Raw genomic sequence first — 27,533 nt, 5'->3', positions numbered from 1 at the left:
TATATCTAAGATCTCTAAGTTTCTACATGCATGAATAGAAATATATTAAAGGTAAAGAGGACAAGAGGACCCCAGGCATGTTGTGTTAAGAACCCTAAACTCAAAAAAATAAAATAAATAAAAGGAAAAAAGGAGTTCCCGTTGTGGCGCAGCAGAAACGAATCCAACTAGTATCCATGAGGATGCAGGTTCGATCCCTGGCCTTGCTCAGTGGGTCAGCGATCCAGCGTTGCCTTGAGTTGTGGTATAGGTCACAGGCTCGGCTTGGATCTGGCGTTGCTGTGGCTGTGGTATAGGCCGGCAGCTGTAGCTCCAATTGGACCCCTAGCCTAGGAACTTCCATATGCCATGGGTGTGGCCCCCCCAAAACAAAAAATAAATAAAAAATAAAATAAAAAAATAGAACCCTAAACTCCATGACTTGCTACCCTGGCTGCTTTTTCTGCTAGTTCAAGATTCATGTAACTTTTAATTATAATCATTAACTTTACAGACATTAATCCTGGGAATACACTGTACCTCAGACTTCAATGAAGCAATAACATTTTAGTCCCAGGGATTCAAAATTCATGCTTAAGAAAAATGCAAAAGTTAAAACGTCAAACCAGAAAACTAATCCTTACAAAACAATTAAACAAATAACATCAGACATACTACCTTTAATTCGTTGAACACCTTGCAGTTTTCCAATTTTTCCTTCAATGGTGCTAGTACATGAGTGGCAGGTCATCCCTTCCACCTTCATCTTAAGCATGACTTCACCTGCTTGAGCCATACTGTAATCTTCATAAGTTCCTGACTTTTTCTCCAGAGTTCCAGTATCTAAACTGAGATCTGGAACCAGCTCTATTATCTGATTGGCATTCACTACAGAAGGGATTATTGTCACCACTGCAGTTCTCTGCTGAGGGGAAATTTTAATGTCTGTCACACCTTTGGTCTTGAGCAATGTGCCCTGGATATGGTCCCACGGTGGAGCCAGTGAAGCAGCAACCGTCAGAAACACAGTCTCAGTTAAAATAGGGAGAGGCTTAGGATTGTGGAGAATAGCATCAAAGCCCATGTCATCAATAGCATCCTGTAGGGTCTTTGGAGTATGTAGTTTAGGGTCATAAATAATAGTTGCATTTTTTTCTTCCAGTGAAACCTTGTGGGAGGAAATTTCAGAAGTCAGTTTAATTAAACTACATAACTTGGAACTTAGAAGTAGCAATCATCACACCACCTTCAAGAATGAAACAAATAATTCAATCAAAAGAGTTTCTGTGTTGGTTTTAACCTTTATTATTCTCTTTAGAAAGAAACACAAAATGTCTTGTGTACCTACAGTAATGGTAAAGCTCTATGTAGCTGTATGTGACTCAGGTACTGATCAGGAAATTGAAACATGCATTGACAAACACACCCTAGAATTCCACAAAAGGCAACAAACTACTCTTTCCTACCTTCTCCTTTCACAAATTATTCTAAAATTTCACACTCTACCAATTCAAAAAGTAATAGAGAAAACAGGATCAGCTACAGAAAAGGTGATATGAAGTTCAAACTTACTTTTTTTTTTTTTTTTTTTTTTTTTTTTTTTTTTTTTTTTTGCTTTTTAGGGCCACACCTGCAGCATATGGATATGGAAGTTCCCAGGGTAAGGGCCCAATAGGAGCTACAGCTGCTGGCTGGCCACAGCCATAGCCACAGCCACAGCAACACAGGATCCAAGCCGTGTCTGCCACCTACGCCACAGCTCACAGCAATGCTGGATCCTTAACCCACTGAGTAAGGCCAGGGATCAAACCCGCAACCTCATGGTTCCTAGTCGGATTCGTTCTGCTGCACCACGACGGGAACTCCTTAAGTTTAGGAACTCCTTAAGTTTAAACTTTTAAAATGTTCAATTAAGATAACTTTGTTGACAAGAAAAGGTATAAACATTCTAGGTTATGAATGAAGGCGGTATTCATAAGGATTTTGTAGCAAATATTCCTATATCCTTCTAAGTCACTCAAGTTAATACAGTCTAATATATTACATCTTTCTTTTGCCTGTTTTGACTATAAAAACAATGATTTTTTTTTCTTCTTGGCTTTTTAGGGCCACACCTATGACATATAGGAGTTCCCAGGCTAAGGGTCAAATCAGAGTTATAGCTGCTGGCCTATGCCACTGGCATAGCAATGCCAGATCTGAGCTGCGTCTGTGACCTACACTGCAGCTCGCAGTAATGCCATATCCTTAACCCACTGAGCAGGGCCAGGGCTCAAACCTGTATCCTCACGGGTACTAGTCAGGTTCGTTTCTACTAAACCACAACAGAAACTCCCAATGATTGTATTCTTAAAGCTTAGCAACTGTATATAATTTAACTACTACCAGGACATCTTAACCTGCTTCTGTTGGCTAACATGTTACCTAGATTTATGATGAAGTCATTCACACAAACACACACACACACACACACACACACACACACACACACAAAACTAAGTTGGGAGTCAGATTTGAGTTCCAGTATCCATTCTCCACTTACCAGTCAACCACACTCTGAATGTTTTACCATCTGAAAAATGGAGAAATTTACCCTATTATCTTCCAGGGTTGTTATAAGGATCATATGAGTAAATAGAAAAGCAGTTCTTTGCAACAGTGAATCATATAAAAGTAAACATTTAACATCTAATATTTATCAAGGACCTATTATATGTGCCAGGAACTGGGATTCTCAGGATACCAAACTAATCACGACACAGTCACAGGGAAGAATACTACAATAGAGGATAGAGAAAATGAATACCATTCAACACTAGGAATGTGTGTCCAAAAAGGCTTCTTAGGGAAGGTAACACTTGAATGTTAAAGGAAAAACAGAAATAAGCAAGGATATATGAGGCAGGGAATTCCTGACAATGGGAAACATTAAAGTAGAGAAAAATGATGGGCTGGAGAATTAAGCACCTGCTTCATCACGGAGCCTCTTTATGTCAATAATGGTCAGTAGTTTATCCTAGAGGTAACAGAGAGCCATGGAAGCTCAGCAGGGGAATGACATGTTTATGTTTGCATTGAGAGAAGAATCATTTTGGGGGTACTAAGGAGTAGGTGGGTTATGGGACTGTGCTGTCCTGGCTGTGGAGGTAGCTAAATGAATCAATACATGTGTTAAAATTCACCCAAACTTAAAAACAAACTAACACCTCATATAACTTTACACCAAAGGAAGTCAATTTTACTCTACAATTTTTAAAAACAAAAAATGAAAAGATTAAAAGTTCATTTCCTCAGAGTTCCCACTGTGGCTCAGCAGGTTTTCAAACCCAACTAGTATCCATGAGGATGTGGGTTCAATCTGTGGCCTCACTCAGTGGGTTAAGGATCTGGTGTTGCCATGAGCTGTGGCATAGGCCAGCAGCCGCCGCTCCGATTCTAACCCTAGCCTGGGAACTTCCATATTGTACGGGTGCAGCCCTGAAAAGCCAAAAAAAAAAAAAAAAAAAAATCAGTTCCTCAGTTGTATTAGCCACATTTCAAGAGTTTGACGGCCAATGCGGCTGCCATATGGGACAGAGTAGATACAGAACATTTCCATCATTACAGAATGTTCCATTGGACAGAACTGCTCTATGTACTACAACACTTTTTCTGGTAAAGTGTCAAACTTTTTTAAAAGGGAAGGGAAATTTTTTCCCTTTAGGTTTAAATACACTGCATCTGGTATCTCTTAAATAAGACCTGGTTTTGAGCTAATTTCCCTCTCCTCCAAAAAAATTTTCAATTTACCAATATATCCAATTTCGAGAAACTGTTCTTTTTTTTTTTTTTTTTTTTTTGGTCTTTTTGCCTTTTTAGGGCTGCGCCCACTGCATATGGAGTTCCCAGACTAGGGGTCCAATTGGAGCTACACCTGCTGGCCTAAACTACAGCCACAGCAACATGGGATCTGAGCCGCATTTGCAACCTACACCACAGCTCATGGCAATCCCGGATCCTTAACCCACTGAGCAAGGCCAGGGATCAAACCCACAACCTCATGGTTACTATAGTCAGGTTCATTAACCACTGTGCCACTGCGGGAACTCCCGAGAAACTGTTCTTAAAACTGATTTTTGGGAGTTGCCATTGTGGCGCAGCAGAAATGAACCGACTAGTATCTATGAGGATGTGGGTTTGATCCCTGGCCTCACTCAGTGGGTTAAGGATCTGGCATTGCCATGAGCAGAGGGGTAAGCTGCAGACGTGGCTTAGATTCCACATTGTGGTAACTGTGGTATAGGGTGGCAGCCGTAGCTCTGATTTGACCCCTTGCCTGGGAACTTCCATATGCTGCAGATGCAGCCCTAAAAAGTAAAAAAAAAAAAAAAAAAAAAAAAAAAAAAAAAAAAAAAAACCTGATTTTCAAGGTAAAAATCACTTTGTCACTAGATGGTTTGCTACACTTTCTACTGCTTTAGCCTGTCTTCTGTTTATAAAAGACATAAGGAAATAAGGAAACTATGTATGTAAAATACTATACAAAAAAAAGTATTATCCTATGTTGTTTTCATGCTGCATACCAGAAAGTACTTCCTTATTTAGTAACTTCTATTTGTGTGTTTTAAAGCTGGGCCAACCCCACCTAGCACAAAAATGTTCCCCTTTGGAATAACAGCACTCAACTTTTCCTCTGAATATTAGAGACCAAAGAGACTTCTCAAGCCCAAGGTCTCAAAAGAAAAACAGGCAGCACCTTTATTTTTTTTAAGAGGAAATTCACTTAGTGATTATCACAATACTGTTCTGTATGCCAAATCCTTGGGCAAGAAATATTTAACAGATATTTACTGAGTACCTATTATGTGCCTGGCACTGTGCTAGTTGCTAGAGATACAATGGTTAGCAAAAACAGGTACAGACTCCATAGAGCCAGAAATTGCTGGTAGCAGTCTGATTCTGGGTCTGTGCACTCTTCTTTCACATGATCCCCATCAATGTAAACCACCTTCACCTATTCCCCATGTAACTAAAGTTTCAACAGCTTGTTTTTTCTTCTCAGAATTTTTCATTAGGAATCAATGTTCCCACTCCTGGGCATCTATCCAGAGAAAACCACGACTCGCAAAGACACATGTACTCCGATGTTCATTGCAGCATCACTTACAATAGCCAAGACATGGAAACAACCTAAATGTCCATCGACAGAGGAGAGGATCAAGAAGATGTGGTACTTATACACAATGGAATATTACTCGGCCATTAAAAGGAACGAAATGCCAGCATTTTTAGCAACATGGATGGACCTAGAAATTATCATGCTAAGTGAAGTCAGCCATACAATGAGACACCAACATCAAATGCTTTCACTGACATGTGGAATCTGAAAAAAGGACAGACTGAATTTCTTTGCAGAACAGATGCTGACTCACAGACTTTGAAAAACGTATGGTCTCCAGAGGAGACAGTTTGGGGGGTGGGGGGATGTGCTTGGGTTGTAGGACGGAAATCCTGTGAAATTGTATTGTGATGATCATTTTACAGCTACAGATGTGATAAATTCATTGAATAATAAAAAAATAAAAAATAAAAAAAATTTAAAAAGGAATCAATGTTGTTTCCAGAGCAATTATTCTTCTATTATATCAAGAGTGCCTCTGAAAATAAGCATCTAATAGTCTACCAAATTATGAATGTGACCACTATGAAGGACTCAAGATAGAGGGACTATTTACTATACTTAAATGAAAGTAGGAGAGGAAGAGAAGAAAAGAAATCACATGTATTCTGTGGCCTCAATAGCACTAACAGAGGTGTAGAGAAAAAAATAAATAAAATAAAATAATAAAAAATATAAAAATTTAAAAAAGAGGTGTAGAGGGTGTTGATTGTTCATAGGGATTCTAAAGATCCATTATTTTAATGCATATGGAGTTGTTTACTGAAATGTACAAAACATGAAATTCAAGAACAATGTAATTTATCTGCATGTAATTTCTGTATAATTTGCATAAATATACAAAGGCTGCATCGTCTATTCTCAAACAAGAACCCTGAACAAATCACCCTAATCAAAGGGCTTCAGTTTCTTGAGAGACTGGACTACACAGTCCTTTTGACTTAGAGAACTTTCTATAAGAGCTAAAACTGTGTTACCACCACTTCTTGGGTTTGTCATTAGTACTTTTTTTTATATTCATTCTCATCTGAGAATAAAACGTGATCCAATTTCTTACCAGAAGGCTAGAAAATTGAACAAATTGCCCAAGAAACCCAATATGAAAATGAAAGAGCTAGGATTCAAATGTAGGTCCTGGTAACTCCAAAGTCCATGCTCTTTTCATCTATCAATGATAAGGCAGGAGCTTCAATTTCCTTGAAAAACTAAAATTCCATGCCTGTGTTTAGAGCCATGTGAGGCTTATAAATAAAAACACCTGAAAATGGGGAAGGATCAAGATGGCAGAGGAATAAGATGGCACACTCACCTTCAAACACATCCAAAAAAAACAAAAAAACAAAAACTACGTATAGAATGATTAACACAGAACATCTGCTGAAGGATGGCAGAAGACCTTAAACCTCCAAAAAGGGCAAGAAACCCTCCACATAACTCGGTAGAACAAAAGAAGAAAAGAGAGAGAGAAAAGGAATGAGGAAAGGACTAGCCCTCCTGAGAGGGAGCTGTTAAAGTAAAAAGGAACCCACAACCTAGGAAGCTACCTAACCGACAGGGAGATCAGCTGAGACAGAGAGACCTCAAAGTCGCCAAGAAAAGCTCAGCAGCTGGACTAAGGAGGGCAAAGCAAAGTGAGAGCTGCACAGATTATCTGCACCACTGCCCTGGACACCACAGCCTGAGATGCTTGAGTGGGGGCTGGGTGCTGAGATTCAGGCTCCGGAGGTCAATTCTGGGGAGAGGACTAGGGTTGGCTGTGTGGGGACAGCCTAAGGGGTAAGGAGCGGTGTGCCACAGGCTGGGCAACAGAACAACACAGCTGAGGGAACCTGGGAGGAGGTCTAGGCCTGCAGAAGCAAGCAGCCATTGTTGGGGAAGGCAAGAGCAGGAGGGGTAAACCACCATAGAAATCTCTCTCCCTTTGCACACTTGGACTCTAAGAGGGCGGGGTGCCTCTGGCACAGGTTACAGGTGGCAAGAGGCCACTTGCTTGGCTACAGGAGACTGGGCACCTCTTGTGCAGGCTATGGGGTGGCCAGGCACCTCTTGTGTGGTCTGGGGGCGCTAAGTGAAATGTGGTGCCTCTTGCATGACCTACAGGCAGTGAGGACAAACCACAGCAGTCATGTCAGAAACCAGAGGGAGGCATGGCCCACTTGGGGTCTGTGAACAGTCTCCACCTGTGGCCCCAGTCACCTCAGAAGTCAGCAAAAAAGAGGGCACTGCAACTGAGCACCACCCATTGTTACTCTCACTCCCATGGGAACACATCCGCCTTGCTGCTACCACTGCCAAATGCTCCAGGCAGCACCTACACATGCCTGGTCACTGTTACTTCCCAGGACGCTGCAACTACAAACAGCCTGTGCAGCACCTCCTGCGTGGGCTAAATGGGATGAGGTGCCTCATGCAAGGGTCTACAGGTGGTGGGGGCAAACCACTGCAGTTATCTCTGAATCCAGAAGTGGGCGTAGCTGCCACCACTAGGGATCCATGAACAGGAACCCTTGCAGCCCCAATCACCTCAGAAGGAACCGCAGAGGAAGGCGTTGTGAATGACCACCACCCATTGTTGCTCTCACTCCCCTGGGAACTCACACACCCAGCCACTGCCACTGCCAAATGCACCAGGCACCATCAAAATCTGCCTGAGGCTCATTACCACTTCCCACAGCCCTGCAACTAGGAGTAGCCTGCATAACCTTCCTGCACTTCCTTGCTACTATCAAGAGCCCAGCAACCAGGCAATGACTACTAGCCCTGCCCACTGCCTCCTCCCTGGAAACACACTCAGGGACATAACAGCCTGCTCACACTGAAGAAAGAGACAGCAAATATCCAAACTCCCATGCCAAAAATAAATAGTAACCCCCCACAAAATACAAAGGGGGCACTCTTGCATTAGAAATAGCCATCCAAGACCACAGTAACTGGTTTCCCTAAACTCACAGAAAATGAAAAATATAAGTGAAATGAAGCAGCTCAGGAACCATTCCCAGTAAAAAGAACAGAAGAATTCACCTGAAGCAGCAAACAATGAAATAGACCTCTGCAGACTAATAGACACAAAGTTCAAAAGGGAGATGGTAAAAATACTGAAGGAATTAAGGGTGAATATGAAGGAATTAAGAGCGGATATAAACAGTACAGCAGATTACTTTAGAAAGGAGCCAGAAAATATGAGGAGGAGACAAGAAAAATTACAAAATTCATTTGCAGAGACACAAACTGAACTAAAGGCACTAAAGAGCAGAATGAATAATTCAGAGGAACGAATTAGTGACTTGGAAGATTGAATAATGGAAATCACCCAATCAGGACAGCAGACAGAAAACCAAATGAAAAAACATGAAAGCAATATAAGAGATCTATGGGCTAATGTAAAGCAGGCCAATGTACACATAATAGGGATTCCAGAAGGGGAAGAAAAAGAAAAGGGGATTGAATATATATTTGAAGAAATTATGGCTGAAAACTTTCCAAATCTAAAGGAAACAGATATCAAGATACAGGAAGCACAGAGAGCCCCAAACAAGTTGAACCCAAACAGGCCCACACCAAGACATATTATAATAAAAATGGCAAATGTACAAGATAAAGAGAGGATTCTAAAGGCAGCAAGAGAAAAACAAAGTGTTAATTATAAGGGAACCCCCATAAGGATATCAGCTTATGTCTCCACAGAAATACTACAGGCCAAAAGGGAGTGGAAAGATATACTCAAAGTTCTGAAAGGGAAAAACTGGCAGCCTAGAATACTCTACCCAGAAAGAATATCATTTAAAATAGGAGGAAAAATAAAGAATTTCACCAACAAAGAAAAGCTAAAAGAGTACAGCAATACTGAACCCATTCTAAAAGAAATACTGAAAGGGCTCCTCTAAATAAAAAAGAAGTAAGAAGAAATAGGATGGAGGAAATCACAATTGGAAAGCAATCACTTAAATAAACCGGTATAGAGATGTAAAAGGAAAAAAAAACCAGGAGGTTGCAGGTTCGATCCCGGGCCTTGCTCAGTGGGTTAAGGATCTGGCGTTGCTGTTAGCTGTGGTGTAGGTTGCAGACGCAGCTCAGACCCCGCATTGCTGTGGCTCTGGCGTAGGACAGTGGCTACAGCTCCGATTAGACCCCCAGCCTAGGAACCTCCATATGCCACGGGAGCAGCCCTCAAAAGGCAAAAAGACAAAAAGACAAAAAAAAAGACTAAGACTATAGCCCAAAATCAATACAAAAATTCAAAAGCCAAATGTTTTAAATGAAAAGGATGCAGGGATTTTTTTTAGTTTAAGTTGTAACTTTGTTTTTCTGCAAACTGAGTATTTTGTAAGAACTTTTATTGCTAATATAATTTCATTTTGCTTCAAAAATTATACAACCAATGCATAATTATTCACTAATACAAAGAAAGAAAATAGTGAAATTCCCTCTTCACATCATCTGTCCACTGCTAGTTTTTACCTTGGATTTGACATTTCTTTATTCCTTGCAATAAAGTTCAGGTAAATCAGAAAATTAGGCCTTTTTAAATAACTGATTCTACATCTTCATGGATGGATAATTGTTATGTAAGTATTTATATAAAGCAAATGTCTATGTTACTCTAATATAGCATTTGAAAAAATAAATTTACCATAGCAAAAGTTAGGAGGGGAAAAAAAGTTCCAACTAGGAATAAAAATATTGATTTCTATATTCTGATAAGAAACAATATTTAAGATATATTTGCTAAGTGAAGGGAGGTATAAAACAACATGTATGGTATGCTTCCAGTTATATAAAACACACACATGCACATATATATGTATGTGATATTTAACACGCAGGTGGGGGGCATTAGGGGCACCCACCCCTGGGGTAGATGAAAATCTTCACAGTTGGTTCTCCATATCCTCAGTTCCATGGATTCAACCAACCACAGATCATGTAGTACCACAGTACATATTTATTGGAAAAAAAAAAATCCATGTATAAGTGGACCTGCACGGTTCAAACCCATGTTGTTCAAGGGTCAACTGTATACATAAATGGATACAGATATACTCATGTAAATTATTTTATATTCAAAGTCTATTTCTGGAAGAATCCATAAATAGAAACTGATAACTAGTTTTTTTTGAAGAGGGGGATTTTTTTGTGTTACTTTTCCAATAATAATTTTTTTTAAAAACAGTTAATTTTAAGAGAAGCAAGGAATGTATTGATCCACAGGATGAATTCAGCAACTGCTAGCATCTAGGTGGTCATTTTTTTAAAAGATAGTCTGCATTATGCGCTGAAGCCCTCATCTGAGGAAAGGGAAATAGAATTCAAAAAAAAGTATAAGTTTCAAGGACAAAGTAATTTAATAAAGGCATTAACATTTAGAGTTACTCAATACTTTTATTTAATTAAATTTGTTTTTACATTTCCACCTCCAAAAAGGCCAGATAATCCCAGAGAAAGACCTTCACATTATCCGTCCATTTTATTTTTCCCCTGAACAGAACACTGGGGTGATTAAATAAAGCTTCAGGTTAATCCCTTTAAAGTCTACAGCCTTGACACCAGCAGAACGAGAGTATTACACTCATTTATAAACCTCACAATTTAAGACACAATTCTCAGAATTTTAAATACATACATTCAGCTTTTGCTGAAGCTGCAAAGAGATAAAATCATATTCATTCTACTTATTCCAAAATTGGGGACTTCCTGACTATTCACTCTCCCTGAATTCTGTTAAAGCTCTAATCTGTTTCACTGTAATATTTGCAGTAAAGCAACCCCACCCAATTTAACATCAAAATTGCCTTACTTCATAGCAGAGTTGTATCCCAAACACCACAAGAGCTCCTGGATTTAGTCAAAACAACGTCTTCTTCAAATATGGTTTCTAAATTGACTGCACATTAGCCTTTTTTTTTTTCATGTCATATCTGTACAATACGTCTTAACTGTAATCTCAGAAACTATGATCCAGAAATTTTAAACCTCAACATTCTTTAAAAAGTAACCAGTATTGGAGTTCCCGTCGTGGCGCAGTGGTTAACGAATCCGACTAGGAACCATGAGGTTGCGGGTTCGGTCCCTGCCCTTGCTCAATGGGTTAGCAATCCGGCGTTGCCGTGAGCTGTGGTGTAGGTTGCAGACGTGGCTCGGATCCCGCGTTGCTGTGGCTCTGGCGTGGGCCGGTGGCTACAGCTCCGATTTAACCCCTAGCCTGGGAACCTCCATATGCCGCGGGAGCGGCCCAAGAAATAGCAACAACAACAACAAAAGACAAAAAAAAAAAAAAAAAAAAAAAAAAAAAGTAACCAGTATTTATGGGAGTTCCTATCGTGGCTCAGCGGAAACAAATCCACCTAGGAACCATGAGGTTGTGGGTTCGATCCCTGGCCTCACTAAGTGGGTTAAGGATCCGGTGTTGCCATGAGATGTGATGTAGGTCTCAGGTCTCTGGCGTTGTGTGGCTCTGGCATAAGCCGGCAACAACGGCGCCAATTGACCCCTAGCCTGGGAACCTCCATATGCCGCAGGTGTGGCCCTAAAAAAAAAAGTAACCAATATTTATGTATTAACATGTTGAGCTGCATTTTGACTATAAATTATGTTTGGACAAGGACAAATTTTATATATGGTGCCTAAAAAGAGGTGAATCCCTCTTTTGTGGCCTCTGAAACATAAACATTTTGAGGGCCTTCTTTAATAAAAATAACACAAGTATAAATAACAAAATTCTGCACAAATGTAAATATTCTAACTGGGTAACAAAATCACAAGTTACAAATTTTTAAAAGCTACCAAATGCCATAAAATCCATTAAAATAATGTTTTTATTGGAGTTCCCGTCATAGAGCAGCAGAAACGAATCTGATTAGGAACCTGGCCTCACTCAGTGGGTTAAGGATCTGGCATTGCATGAACTGTGGTGTAGGTCAAGATGCACCTCAGATCCTGAGTTGTTGTGGCTGTGGTGTAGGCCGGCGGCTATAGCTCTGATTCAACCCCTAGCCTGGGAACCTCCATATGCCGCAGCTGCGGCCCTAAAAAGAAAAGAAGAAAAAACATTTTTATTAATAACACTTGATACACCTGAATAATGTCTTCTTTTTCTACCTTTTTGGCTATATAAGTACTCTGATTGCTGCCTCATTTAACGATGATTTTGTAAAATCATTTTCTATATAGAAAAAAAAAAACCACTACTTCAGTCTTTCCTGTAGGTCAAAATATTTTTTATTAATGATAGTTTAGAAAAGTTGTTTTCAATGTCACAACTAGATATTCATATATTTTTAGTGCTATTGTCAAATTTGGGAAAACTATTCAGATTCTTTTATATACAAGTTACAAGATGTCAGGGCATTTCAGAAAAGTTAACTTGTACAGTGACTAGTCTTAAATACTCTTTGAATTGCTAACACTCATTTACCACTTTTACACTGGGCTATACACCTTTATGTCATCACAGTGGGTGAGTTAACACCATGAGTGGTAAGGGTATTACTAGAAGCCATTCTTACACCAGAATTTGCAGCAAAAATTTCACTATACACAGAAGTGACTAAGAACCACATATAGTCAAGTATCTTACTATCCCCCCAAACCAAGCATACCGCCAATTCAACCTCCCATTAGCCAGATCCCCAAAATGCCCATGGCACGCACATCCAATACTGCCAACACAAAGGGAAGTCTAGCAGCAGAGGAGTCGAAGTGGAAATAGAAAAAGGACTTAAAGGGTTGTGGGTAAAATATTTTACTTTTGCAAAAACACATAACCATGTGAACACACTGCTAAGATTCCTCCTTCCCGGGTCTCAGACGGGGTCAGCGCAAGTGAGGGGTTCTGAAACTTAAGCTTCATTATCTGCACCATCAATTTGTCTCTAGACCTAGAAGACAACCTTAGTAAAATATTTTTTTTTCTTTTTGCCTTTTCTAGGGCCACTCCCGTGGCATATGGAGGTTCCCAGGCTAGGGGTCTAATCAGAGCTGTAGCCGCCAGCCTATGCCAGAGCCACAGCAATGCAGGATCCGAGCCGCATCTGCGACCTACACCACAGCTCACAATAATGCCAGATCCTTAACCCACCGAGCAAGGCCAGGGATCAAACCCGCAACCTTGTGGTTCCTGGTCAGATTCGTTAACCACTGAGCCATGATGGGAACTCCCAGTAAAAATTTTTTTTTCCAGTAAAATATTTTTTAAAGGAAGGAAAAAAGAAGAAAGATCACTAGTATACACTATATCACATGGGCTTTTGACTGAAGAAGGAGAGACAGAGCTGGAAAAGGCAGAAAAAGAGTGTTTACTTTTATTTTCAGCAAACTAATTATGAATGTGCCCTGGAAAGCAAAGCCCTAAGTATCTGTCACTGGGAGCCGTATAAATCAGCTGATAACACAAAGTGCTTTCATATTACATTTCTGCTTTTACTGTACAACTTAATCCAATTTAATTGCATTCTTCTGACCTTATTAAATAGGCTTTATTAAGCAGAGGTGAATTCTGGGAAGATGCAGTAGAAATAGCAGTCTTACATATGAGTGGGGTGCAACAGGCCTTGGGGGAAAATTCATACAAGAATATATTTGCAAATGTCAAAGCAGAATCTAGTCCTTTAGTTATGCATAGATATGTTGGCAAAGAATAATATAAAATAGTTTGTCAGAGACTTGAGAGTTATGGAAAATGCATTAGTCATCACTAGACAGTAAGTACCTAAGTCACTTGGGAAAAAATTATATGAACTAGTTTCTAGAACGTTAAAACAGTTTTACTGAAATTAGCATAGACACTTAATTAGTAAGATTTAGCTTCCATCCTGGCCCCCAGCACCAGCCGCCTTACATCAAGTGAGGGAGGTTTAATTGACTTCATTTGAGGATAAATCAAGTGCAGGTGTCATGCTTATTCACTGAAGTTAAATGACTTACTTTTAAAGCTTTGGCACTGAAGGTTGCAGAGCTACTTCTGTCATCCTCTTTTCTAACTAGCAATCTGTGGATATCCATCTGATTTTTTGATAGTTAGGATTAGTGAAAAAAATCACAAAATGTTTTTATAAATTTGAGTATTTTGAATATAAACACATTTGAGAAAACTGGCAGTATAGTAAAGAAAAGTTACCTGTCACCTCTCAGCTTTTCCAACCTGGCTCTCTCTCCAAAGCAAATTAAAGGCAGCAGTGTCCTTGGGGAGGGGAGGAAGCAATAAGGAAGCCTCTATGACTAGAGTTATGCCAAGGTACATGGTTAATACAAAGGGAAATCCTACTTTTGGAGCATGGGAAAATGGAAAATTCATAACTAAGCATTCACATGGATAGGTAGAGGACAGAAAACTTAGCAGAAGGCGTATTACACAATGTAAATAGTGTACAGTTTAGTTAACAAATGAGAAACACTGATTGCCTCCCATACAAATAGTAAAATGGATACAAAGTGTACTATGTCCTCTTCAGCCAAGATGAATATGAAACTCAGACATGGAAAAAATCAGCTGCAGATTTTCAGATTAGAAAAGAATTGCCTGCATATTGAAACCACACTTCACATGACTCTGGAATTAAGAATATTTCGTAGCAAACTTCATAAATAATTACTATGTGCCAATTAACCAATTTTTGGCAATAAAAACAAGTCAAACTGAAGCCGATTTGCTAAAGATCTTATGAAAAGTCAAAATCACAGACAAGAATACTGTAGCTATTGTATAGCACAAGAAAATCCACTCAATAATCTATAATTACCAGAGTTCCCTCTGCAGTGCAATGAATTAATGATCTGGCTTGTCTCTACAGAGGCCCTGGTTAGATTCTCCCCCACCTGGCACAGTGGGTTCAAGATCCAGTGTCCTGTAGCTGTGGTGTAGGTTGCTCTGGCTCAGATTCAATCACGGGCCTGGGAACTTCAACATGCCGTGGGGGCAGCCAAAAAAGAAAATAAATACATAAATAAAAAAATTTTTTAAAAATCTTTAAAAAATAATAATCCATAATAAACTATATGGGAAAAGAATCTGAAAAAGAATAGATATGTGTGTATGTATAATTGATTCACTTTGCTGTATACCTGAAAGTAACACGATGCTGTAACTCAACTGTACTCCAATATAAAATAAAAATTAAATTAAAAAAAGAATATCGTAGGGACAAGAAAGCATGAATCCTGTACTTCACTGAAAAGCTAAAACCCATTTTTAAATCTCTGAATAATAAATGGGTAAAAATTAATGTTTACATTAAGAATATTTTTTTTTAATTTAAGAACTTCAGCTTCCATAAGTATTTGATCTGGAGATATACAAAATGTTCTAGTTCCAATTTAATGATTCATGTACTAAAATAAATATACTGAACTTATTACTAGAAAGAATCCATCAGACCCCAAATTTTAAATCTTGCACTAAATCTGATGTGCAGTTGGACAAAGCTCCCTTTAGAATATTAAAATCTACTCTGGGCAGCATGTCTACAATGTATCTTTTGCATGTGAATCTGAACTAGTCATAGGAAACCCATTTTAGGATTGAGGCAAACTGATCAAATTCCAAAGTTACATTAATTTTCCACCATCAGCATAATGAATATTGTACAAAATCCAAATTACAGAAAACTTTTGGTAAACAGAACCACCACCAATATAAAGTTGTTTAATGATGCTGAAAACTTAAATAATATATTAAAATAATAAGTACATTATACGAATGAGGACACAACTCAGTTAAAATGACACCTTGACTCTGGCAGTGAAAATAACACACTGAAGAGTCAGAAATTCACAGTATAATATTTAAGAAAAGCATCCATAAGAACAGTACAGAGGTTCCTTCAAAAACTAAATATACCCAGACAATTACGGTCAATTAATCCTTGACAAAGGAGGCAAGAACATAAAATGGGGGAAAGACAGTCTTTTCAGCAAGTATTGCTGGAAAACCTGGACAGCTGCATACAAATCAATGACACTAGAACACACCCTCACACCACGCATAAAAATAAACTCAAAATGGCTTAAAGACAACTATAAGGAGTTCCCGTCGTGGCGCAGTGGTTGACGAATCCGACTAGGAACCATGAGGTTGCGGGTACGGTCCCTGCCCTCGCTCAGTGGGTTAACGATCCGGCGTTGCCATGAGCTGTGGTGTAGGTTGCAGACGCGGCTCGGATCCCACGTTGCTGTGGCTCTGGCGTGGGCCGGTGGCTACAGCTCCGATTCAACCCCTAGCCTGGGAACCTCCATATGCCACGGGAGCGGCCCAAGAAATAGCAACAACAACAACAACAACAAAAAGACCAAAAGACAAAAAAAAAAAAAAAAAAAAAAGACAACTATAAGACATCATCAAACTCCTGGAAGAGAACATAGGCAAAATATTCTCTGACATCAACCTTACAGATGTTTTCTCAGGTCAGTCTCCCAAAGCAACAGAAATAAAAGCAAAAATAAACCAATGGGACCTAGTCACACTGACAAACTTTTGCACAGCAAAGGAAACCATTAAAAAAAACAAAAAGACAACTTACAGAATGGGAGAAAACAGTTTCAAATGATGCAACTGACAAGGGCTTAAACTCCAAAATATACAAGCAACTTATACAACTCAACTGGAAAAAAGCCAACAATCCAATTGAAAAATGGGCAAAAGACCTGAATAGACATTTCTCCAAGGAAGAGATACAGATAGCTAACAAGCACATAAAAAAATGCTCAACATCCTTGATTATTAGAGAAATGCAAATCAAAGCTACCACGAGATACCACCTCACCAGTCAGAATGTCCAACATTAATGAGTCCACAAATAACAAATGCTGGAGAGGGTGTGGAGAAAAGGGAACCCTCTTGCACTGTTGGTGGGAATGTAAGCTGGTACAACCACTATGGAGAACAGTATGGAGGTACCTTAGAAAACTATACATAGAACTACCACATGACCCAGCAATCCCACTCTTGGGCATATATCCGGACAAAACTTTCCTTGAGGAGTTCCTGTTGTGGCTCAGTGGTTAATGAATACGACTAGGAACAATGAGGTTGTGCGTTTGATTCCTGACCTCACTCAGTGGGTTAAGGATCCGGCATTGCCACGAGATGTGGCATAGGTCGCAGACATGGCTTGGATCCTTTGTTGCTTTGGCTCCAGCATAGGCCTGTGGCTACAGCTCTGATTCGACCCCTAGCCTGGGAACCTCCATGTGCCGAGGGTGCAGCCCTAGAAAAGACAAAAAGACAAAAACAAAACAAACAACAACAAAAAAAACTTTCCTTGGAGTTCCCATCATGGCTCAGTGGAACCATGAGGTTGCAGGTTTGATCCCTGGCCTTGCTCAGTGGGTTAAGGATCCGGCGTTGCCGTGAACTGTGGTGTAGGTCCCAGATGCGGCTCGGAGCCCATGTTGCTGTGGCTGTGGCGTAGGCCAGCAGCTGTAGCTCCGATTGGACCCCTAGCCTGGAAACCTCCATATGCTGCAGGTGCGGCTCTAGAAAAAGGCAAAAAGACCAAAAACAAACAAACAAACAAACAAAAAAAAACCACAACTTTCCTTGAAAAAGACATATTCACCCACATATTCATTGCAGCACTATTCACAATAGCCAAGACATGGAAACAACCCAAATGTCCATCGACAGATGATTGGATTAGGAAGATGTGGTATATATACACAATGGAATCCTACTCAGCCATAAAAAAGAACAAAATCATGCCATTTTCAGCAACATGGATGTAACTAGAGACTCTCATACCAAGTGAAGTAAGTCAGAAAGACAAGAACCATATGATAGCGCTTATATTTGGAATCTAATATATGGCACAAATGAACCTTTCTACAGAAAATAAAATCATGGACTTGAAGAATAGACTTGTGGTTGCCAAGGAGGAGGGGGAACAGGACAGAGTGGGATGGATGGGGTGCTTGGGGTTAACAGATGCAGACTACTGCCTTAGGAATGGATTAGCAATGATATCCCGCTGTGTAGCACTGGGAGCTATGTCTGTTCACTTATGATGGAGCATGATAATGTGAGAAGAAAGAATGTATACACATATGTGTAACTGGGTCACCATGCTGTACAGTGGAAAATTGACAGAACACTGTAAACCAGATATAATGGAAAAAAATTAAAATCATTATATATAAAAAAACAAAAAATTTTAATTAAAAAAAACTAAATATAGAACTACCATATAATCCAGCAATCCCACTCCTGGGCATATATCTGAAAAAAAAAGCATAATTTGAAAAGATACATGCACCCCAATGTTCACTGCAGCACTATTTACAACGGCCAAGACACGGAAGCAACCTATATATGTCCATCAACAGAGGACAGGATCAAGAAGATTTGGTAAAGGAGTTTCCACTGTAGCTCAGCTAAAAATAATCTGACTAGTATTCATGAGGACACAGGTTTAATCCCTGGCCTCGCTCAGTGGGTTAAGGATCCAGTGTTACTGTGAGCGTGGGGTAGGTAGCAGATGAGTCTTGGATCCCATGTTGCTGTGGCTGAGGAGTAGGCTGTCAGCTACAGCTCCAATCGGACCCCTAGCCTGGAAACCTCCATATGCCACTAGTGCGGCCATAAAAAGAAAAAAAAAATTGGTAGATATATACAATGTAATATTACCCAGCCAGAAAAAAGAATGAAATAATGCCATTGGCAGTAACATGGATAAACCTAGAAACTATCATACTAAGTGAAGTAAGTCAGAGAAAGACAAATATCATGAGATCACAAATACGTGGAATCTAATAAAAAATGATATAAAAGATCTTACAAAACAGAAACAGACTCAAAGACTTTGAAACCAAATTTATGGTTACCAAAGGGGAAACAGGTAGGGGGATAAATCAGAGGGTTGGGATTGACATATGCGCACTACTATATATAAAATGGACAGGTAACAAGGACCTACTGTATAGCACAAGGTAACCTGCTCAATACTGTGTAATAACATACATGGGAAAATAATTTGAAAAGAAATGGATATATGTATATTTGTATCTGATTGACTTTGCTGTACACCTGAGAGTAACACAAGTTTGAAAGTCAACTATACTCCAACAAAATTTATTTAAAAGTAAAGAAAAAGCAGGAGTTCCTGTCGTAGCTCAGCGGAAATGAATCTGACTAAGAATCATGAGGTTGCGGGTTCGATCCCTGGCCTCGCTCGGTGGGTTAAGGATCCAACATTGCCATGATCTGTGGTGTAGGTTGCAGACTCGGCTCAGATCTGGCATTGCTGTGGCTGTGGCATAGGCCAGTGGCTACAGCTCTGATTAGACCCCAGCCTAGGAACCTCCATATGTGTGGGTGCGGCCCTAAAAAGACAAAATAAAATAAAATTGTAATGGAGGGAGTAAGCATCATGGCTCAGCGGTAATGAACCTGACTGGTATCCATGGCGATGCAGGTTCAATCTCTGACCTTGCTAAGTGGGTTAAGGATCCACCATTGCCGTGAGCTGTGGTGTAGGCCAGCAGCTGTAGCTCTGATTGGACCCCTAGCCTGGGAACTTCCATAGACCGTGAGTGTGGCCCTAAAAAAGATAAAATTGTAATGGAGCTTCTAGTCAGAAAAACAAATAAAAGACATGTACTAGAAAAAAAGGAAATAAAACTGTATTTATGACCTGATAACATAAATACTTATGTAGAATATCACAAGGAGTCTACAAAAAAAAGCTAATAGACTTAATAAATCAGTTTAGCAAAATTCAGGATACAAAGTAAACATAAAAATGAACTACATTTCTCTATGTTTTTAATGAACAACTGAAGTTGAAATTTTAAAAACAGTACAATTTAGACATCATCTGGGAGGTGCGGTCAACATGGAGGAGGAGTAGGATATGGTCCTTCTCTCACAAACATCAAAAAAACCTGCATGTAGATAAACTGGCACAGAACATCTACTGAATGCTGGCAGAAGACCTTTGACCTCCAAAAAGGTCAAGAAACCCTCCACATAACTGGGTAGAACAAAGGGGGGAAAAGAAGAGAGAAAAGAGAAAAAAAGAAATCAGGATGGGACCAGCACTCCTGAGAGGGAGTTGTTAAAGAAAAAAGGAATCCACACCCTAGGAGGCCACCTAGTTGACAGGGAGATCAGTTGGGATGGAGAGAAAGCCTCAAAGCCTTGGAGAAAAGCACAGCAGCCGGTCACAAGAGGACAAAAAAGAGAGAGAGAGCTGTACAGACCATAAGTACCACTACATGGGAAACAACAGCCTGAGACACTCAGGTAGGGGCTAGGCACTAAGACTCAGGCTTCAGAGAATAAGAAAAGTATAGGCCAAATAAAGAAGCACAGGAACCATTCCCAGTTAAAAGAACAGGAGAATTCCCCCGAAGGATCAAACAACAAAACAGACCTCTGCAGTCTAACAGAGTTCAAAAAGGAGGCAATATTTATATCTGACTTATAACAGGAGTTCCCATCGCAGCACAGGGGCAGCAGAACCAAATCTGACTAGGAACCATGAGGATGTGGGTTTGATCCCCGGCCTCGCTCAGTAGGTTAAGGTTCTGGCAGTTCGAATCTGATGTTGCTGTGGCTGTGATGTACGGCTGTAGCTCTGATTGGACCCCTAGCCTGGGAACCTCCATATGCCGTGGGTGTGGCCCTAAAAAGAAAAAAAAAATGTAGGTAATGAAAATACTGAAGGAGTTAAGAATGGATATCGGAGTTCCCGTCGTGGCGCAGTGGTTAACGAATCTGACTAGGAACCATGAGGTTGTGGGTTCGATCCCTGCCCTTGCTCAGTGGGTTAACGATCCGGCGTTGCCATGAGCTGTGGTGTAGGTTGCAGACGCGGCTCGGATCCCGCGTTGCTGTGGCTCTGGCGTAGGCTGGCAGCTACAGCTCCGATTAGACCCCTAGCCTGGGAAACTCCATATGCCGTGGGAGCGGCCCAAGAAATAGCAAAAAGACAAAAAAAAAAAAAAAAAAAGAATGGATATCAACAATAACATAGATTACTTTAAAAAGGAATCAGAAACTATAAGGGGGAGCGAAAAATGTTAGAAAATTCATTTGCAGAGATGAAAGCTGAGTTAAGTCATTGAACATCAGAATGAATAATGCAGAGGAATGAATAAGTGATTTGCACTCAGCTTTGTGCACGAGTGTTTAATTCAACTCAACATGGAAAGGGCTTTTCCAGTTCCATCTGATAGTACCCTAGGAAAGTCTGACAAACTGAATGACCTATAGATATGGGCCCATGACAACTGTTATTTATAAACCAGTGAGTTGTATATGTTGATATGTGATTTATAAATAAGCTTAGAAAATGAAGCTATGAGATCTCTGGTTAGGTCTGTCTGTATGTTTATGTGTGCATTCTCTTTGTCTTTATCTTTGCATGGTATTATAAAAATTAATTTGTAAGTGAGCTCTACTTAATTGGCTTAAAAATATTAAGTGCTCACATAAATTCTCAAAAATACAGAAAGTAAATGGCCAGAATCAATTCCAAGTTCATGTGATCCAGAATCCAGAAAGTGATGGAAGGCTTACAGATGGTCAAGATTGGCTAGATTTAGATTAGAGTTAAGAAAATTTTACTGTCAAAAGCAAGCTGCTACAAGACTTGAATTTGGTTACTCTCTGTTAAGAGAACAGATTTCTTGGAATGCTACTTTTAATAAGAGATTGCGTGAGGTCTTTGACTTTAAGTGATCTGTGATTGCTTTTGAGATCTCTAGTAACTTTGGTGAAGGAATATATATTGTCTCACAGTGACCTATGATATATGACCAAGTATTTCAAAACTTTGACAAACTTCCCAGACATCAATTTTTTTTTTTTGTCTTTTGTCTTTTTGTTGTTGTTGTTGTTTTTGTTGTTGTTGTTGCTATTTCTTGAGCCGCTCCTTCGGCATATGGAGGTTCCCAGGCTAGGGATCGAATCGGAGCTGTAGCCACTGGCCTACACCAGAGCCACAGCAACGCGGGATCCGAGCCGCGTCTTCGACCTACACCACAGCTCACGGCAACGCCGGATCGTTAACCCACTGAGCAAGGGCAGGGACCGAACCCGCGACCTCATGGTTCCTAGTCGGATTCGTTAACCACTGCGCCACGACGGGAACTCCCCAGATATCAATTTTTAATTAAAGTTTTTTGACTTCCAGCTAACTCTGGGATGCTCCAGGGAAACCCCAAAGCATCTCAGAATACTAAATTAATCAGCATTATTTGGTACATTAAAATACATGGAGAGCATTTTCACAGGAGCCACAAACCTACTTAGATTATACTGTGGATAAATATTATTAATATAGACACTCTACAAATTTTATTACATTTCTAAAATTTGGATATATCCTAGTATATGAGGTTATCAGTCATAATTCTGGTTATTGTAACCAAATTTCTTTATATTGATTACATTTTTTAAATGACTTATTTTTTCCATTATAGCTGATTTAAAGTGTTCTGTCAATTTTCTACTGTATAGCAAAATGACCCAGTCACACATACATATATACATTATCCTTCATCATGCTCCATGAGTAGATATAGTTCCCAGTGCTATACAGCAGGAGTATACTGATTATATTTTAATATGTTTAACCATGCCTTTTACGTCTTTCTGTCATTGTTGTACTCTGATGCTTTTGCAAAAGTGCTTCATTTTCAAGAAGGTTTACAAGTACAGGTCTTAGATAAATTTCAAATAATACCGCTGAATTAGGTTAAAATCCTAATGGAAAATCTGATGGCTTCATAAAGCAGGTAACAATGGATTAGTTACTGAATGAACTGGTAAATACTGTTCATAAAGTCTATGGTTTATTTCATCAGGGATATTAACTGGTTTTGATTTGTGTTTTCCAGACATAGGGAAGACCTTCCCCTCAAGCTACCTATGACTTAGAGAAATTTAGCAAATTACACCTCTGTGGATTAAATTGAAATAATTTTCTTTTCTCTCTTCCTGGTCCCTCCAGAAATCAGAAACTTTTGGGTTCTGAGCAGACTTATATGGTGCTCAGAAAGGAACAGGAAAGACTGCCTCCAGGTATGTGCAGGAATCTTGATATTTTGGGGACTTCTAGAAAAAAAAAATCCAAGGCAGAATCTGGTGGCAAGCCTTTGGCATGGCTTTCCTGGCCTTGAGAGATCTTTCAGAAAGTTAGTCTGAGACTCCTGAGGAATTATACCACAGCCAATGTGAAGGAGCAGACTTATTTTGTAGTCAATGGAGCAGACTTATTTTGGAAACAAATTAGACTTGATTTGTCTGCGTTCAACGGAGATGAGGCTATTTTAGAGAAAAAGATTATGTTTCAATAGATGTGAAATTCTAGTTCTGTTAACTGTATATTGTATTTATGAAAGATATTGTGTTAGCCATAATTTTGCCTTGATGTTCAGAAAAAAAAGAAAATTATCTAGTGGAATTATGACATAATAACTACTCATGATATACCACTGCTTGCTTTGGGTCTACTGTTAAAGCACACATATAATGCTTGTATGACAATTGAGTTTAAGTGATAAAATGTATGACCTATAAAGCATTTCCTCATTAACATACCTTCGAGTTTGTTCATGATACCTGACCAGTTTTTCCCCAATGTGGACTAACTAGGAAAATATGAAAGAGGTCTAGCACCAAGGGACATGATCTACACCTGAGCAAGCAGCTGAATCACTCTGGCATGAGGGATAGATATTTTGATCACCAATGTTTTCTATTGAAGGATCTACAATTGAAAGGGGAAATGATGGGAAAAAATCTGCACTTACTGAGGTATGAGAAAGTCACTGGCTTATTATACGTGGCATTATCTTAAACTTTACTAACCAAATTGGCCTGCTTTGTGGCCTTTCAGACATGCATTGCACATCTGCTCTGGCTGTTACATATTTCAGACACATTCCTATATTCCTAAGAACTGGAGTTTTCTGAGCTGTGTCAGAATTAGGATGCTAGCAGCCATTCTCAAAGCAATGTCTGCTGGCAACTGTTAGCTGCAACCTGAAGGTTTCAAGGTATCCTCTGATAACTATTCTATTTTTAGATAATGAAATTGCTTTAGGTCAACTATCAACAAAAAGAGTTAACACGTGTAGTGGGCACTAGCTTCTGTTATGTATATATTAATGCTGCATCCAAAGTTAAAAGCTTCTTAGGTAGAATAAGAAAACTGACTGTAGCAAGTCTTCCCAAAGTGCCAGTTCCAGACTAAGTTTCAGTCTTATTTTCCTGAATTCCTCAGGGAATGAGATCTATTTTGTCTATTAAAGTTCCAGTTGTCTCTCCTTCTCCTAACTAGGTCTGTTGTACCAAAATGGCAGATCAAGGGATTGAGATCTTAATCATATAGGCCTTGGAACTCAGGAGTGTTTCTAATTTGGTATCCATTCACCAAACTGAGGCAGGACTATGCCCCTTTTCATCAGGAAGTAGCCAGAGTGGTCACTGCCCAGTTCCCTAAAAAGACTTGGGGAAGATAAAACAGAAAAGAGAATTTAAAACCAAATACCCCTAAAACTGAGTTCCTGTGCGATTTTATGATTAACATCTCTATCCAAAATAAGCATTCCCTTTCTTGTCTAACATCTGTTCTCCTCAAGATTGAGGAGTATCAAAGAAAAGGGGGGAATGGAACCAAGCAGGGCCCTGTGGGGCTCCTGGGCACAAGCCTTTCTGTGTCCCCCACTTCTTATTCTTAGGGAAGAAGTTTCAGCCTCCATGACATTCCCAGAGTTCCAAAGTGCAGGTCAAAGAGTTGCTAATCAGGGAAGGGAACTGATGCAGAGACAAGGGAGGAGCAGTCAAGAAACAATAGTGCAGCCTTTGGGCAGAGTCCTGGTTCCTTTTCAAGGAATGTACATAACAATATCTTTGAGCTTTTATGCAAAACTAAAACCCCCAACAAATGAAAACCAGAGAGGAGGACCACCAGAGCCAGACCTGGGGCCACTAAACATGAACTTTGAAGAAGAATGAAAGCTTGCATCTACCCTGATCCTTATCTGTGGCCCTATTCTCTACCCTGAAACTATAAAACTACTTTTTTTCTTTTCAGGGCCTCACCTGTGGCATATGGAAACTCCCAGGCTAGGGGTCAAATCAGAGCTGCAGCTGCCAGTCTTCACCACAGCCACAGCAACGCCAGATCCAAGCCACATCTGTGACCTATACTGCAGCTTGAAACAATGCTGGATCCTTCAACCCATTGAGTGAGGCCAGGGGTCGAACCTGCATCCTCATGGCTACTAGCTGGATTCTTAATTCCCTGAGCCACAATGGAAACTCCTATAAAACCACTTCTTAATCCCTCCCAAGGAAAGACACAGTCTTTAGGGCATTAGCCTGCTGCTCCATTGCCTGCAAAACAATAAAGCTATTTTTTTCTCCTTTGCAAAAAAAAAAATCAATGTCCATTCATGATAAAAACTCTTACTTAAGTAGGTACAGAGGGAACATATCTCAACATAATAAATGCCATTTATGACAAACCCACAGCCAACATTATACTCAACAGAGAAAAGCTGAAAGCCTTTCTGCTAAAATCTGGAATAGACAAGGATGCCCACTCTCACCACTTTTATTCAACATGGTATTAGAAGTCCTAGCCACAGCAATCAGACAAACAAAAGAAATAAAAGGTATCCAAATTGGAAGGGAAGAGGTAAAATATCACATATGCTGATGACATGATACTACATACAGAAAGACTCCACACAAAAACTACTAGATCTGATCACCAAATTCAGCAAAGTAGCAAGATAAAAGATTAACATTCAGAGTTTGAATTGTGGCTTAGTAGGTGAAGAACCCGATATAGTGTCTGTGAGGACAGAGTTTCAACCCCAGGCCTCACTCAGTGGGTTAAGGATATGGCATTTCCACAAGCTGTGGTGTAGGTAGCAGGTGAAGCTCAGATCTAAAGTTGCTGTGGCTGTGGCACAGGCCAGCACCTGCAGCTCCAGTTTCACCCCCAGCCCTGGGAACTCCCACATGCCACAGGTGCCGCAGCAGGATACAAGATTAACATTCAAAAATCAGTTGCATTTCTGTATACTAACAATGAAATATTAGAAAAAGAATTTAAAAAATACCTTTAAAAGTCACACCCCCCAAAATTAAATACCTAGGAATAAACTTGACCAAGGAGGTGAAAGACTTATACACTCAGAACTATACATCTTTAATCAAGGAAGTTAAAGAGGATTCAAAGAAATGGAAAGATATTCCATGCTCCTGGATTGGAAGAATATTGTTAAAATGGCCATACTACCAAAGCAATGTACAGATTCAATGCAATCCCTATCAAACTACCTATGATATTTTTCACAGCACTAGAACAAATAACCCAAAAATTTATATGGAACCATAAAAGACTAAGAATTGCCAAAGCAATCCTGGGGGGGGGGGGACAAGCAGGAGGCATAACTCTCCCAGATTTCATACAATATTATAAACCTACAGTAATCAAGATGGTGTGGTACAGACATACGGATCAGCAGTAGTACAGAATAGAGAGCCCAGAAAAAAACCCAGACACCTATCAACAATTAATTCTCAACAAAGGAAGTAAGAATATTTTTTAAAATGGGAAAAAGGGAGTTCCCATCATGGTGCAGTGGTTAATGAATCCGACTAGGAACCATGAGGTTTTGGGTTCCATCCCTGGCCTTGTTCAGTGGGTTAAGGATCTAGCATTGCCGTGAGCTGTGGTGTAGGTTGCAGACGCAGCTCGGATCCCGTGTTGCTGTGGCTGTGGCATAGGCCAGCGGCTACAGCTCCGATTGGACCCCTAGCCTGGGAACCTCCACATGCCATAGGAACGGCCCTAGAAAAGGCAAAAAAACCAAAAAAAAAAAAAAAAAAGGGAAAAAGTCTCTTCAGCAAGTGGTACTGGGAAAACTGGACAGCTGCATGCAAATCAATCGATCTAGAACAAACTCTCACGCCATGTACAATAATAAACTCAAAATGGCTTAAAGACTAAAATGTAAGACAGGAAACCATAAAACTCCTAGAAGAGAACATAAGCAAAACAGTCTCTGATATAAACTGTTACAAATGTTGTCTTAGGTCAGACTCCCAAAGCAATAGAAATAAAAAGAAAAAGAAACCAATGAGACCTAATCAAACTTAGAAGCTTTTGCCCAGCAAACCATTAAAAAAAAAAAGACACAACCCACAGAATAAGAGAAAATAGTTGCAAACGATGCAGCTAACAAGGGCTTAATCTCCAAAATATACAAACAGCTCATATAACTCAACAACAACAAAAAACCAAACAACCCAATTGAAAAATGGGCAGAAGACCTGGATAGACATGTCTCCAAAGAAGACATACAGATGGCCAACAGGCACATGAAAAAGTGCTCAACATCACTAATTATTAGAGAAATACAAATGAAAACTACAATAAGGTACCAC

At 39.8% G+C, this 27,533-nt stretch overlaps 1 protein-coding gene across 2 annotated transcripts in view; it reads right to left on the bottom strand.

Moving 5' to 3' along the window:
• ATP7A (ATPase copper transporting alpha) overlaps positions 1 to 27,533 on the bottom strand; it is a 137,151-nt gene that overhangs the window by 57,307 nt on the left and 52,311 nt on the right. For both annotated transcript variants that reach the window (XM_003135200.5, XM_013990937.3), the window contains one exon: positions 658 to 1,147. In XM_003135200.5, coding sequence (XP_003135248.1) covers positions 658 to 1,147 — 490 coding nt within the window. The remainder of the gene's footprint in view (positions 1 to 657; positions 1,148 to 27,533) is intronic.

This window comes from Sus scrofa, chromosome X, assembly GCF_054392235.1.
Source record: "Sus scrofa isolate SSC_HxYL_T2T_F1_AM1 chromosome X, Sscrofa_HxYL_maternal_Yorkshire_Landrace_v2.0, whole genome shotgun sequence".
Taxonomy (NCBI): Eukaryota; Metazoa; Chordata; class Mammalia; order Artiodactyla; family Suidae; genus Sus; species Sus scrofa.
Note: the sequence above shows the minus strand (reverse complement) of the source record. Positions and strands in the feature narration are given on the sequence as shown.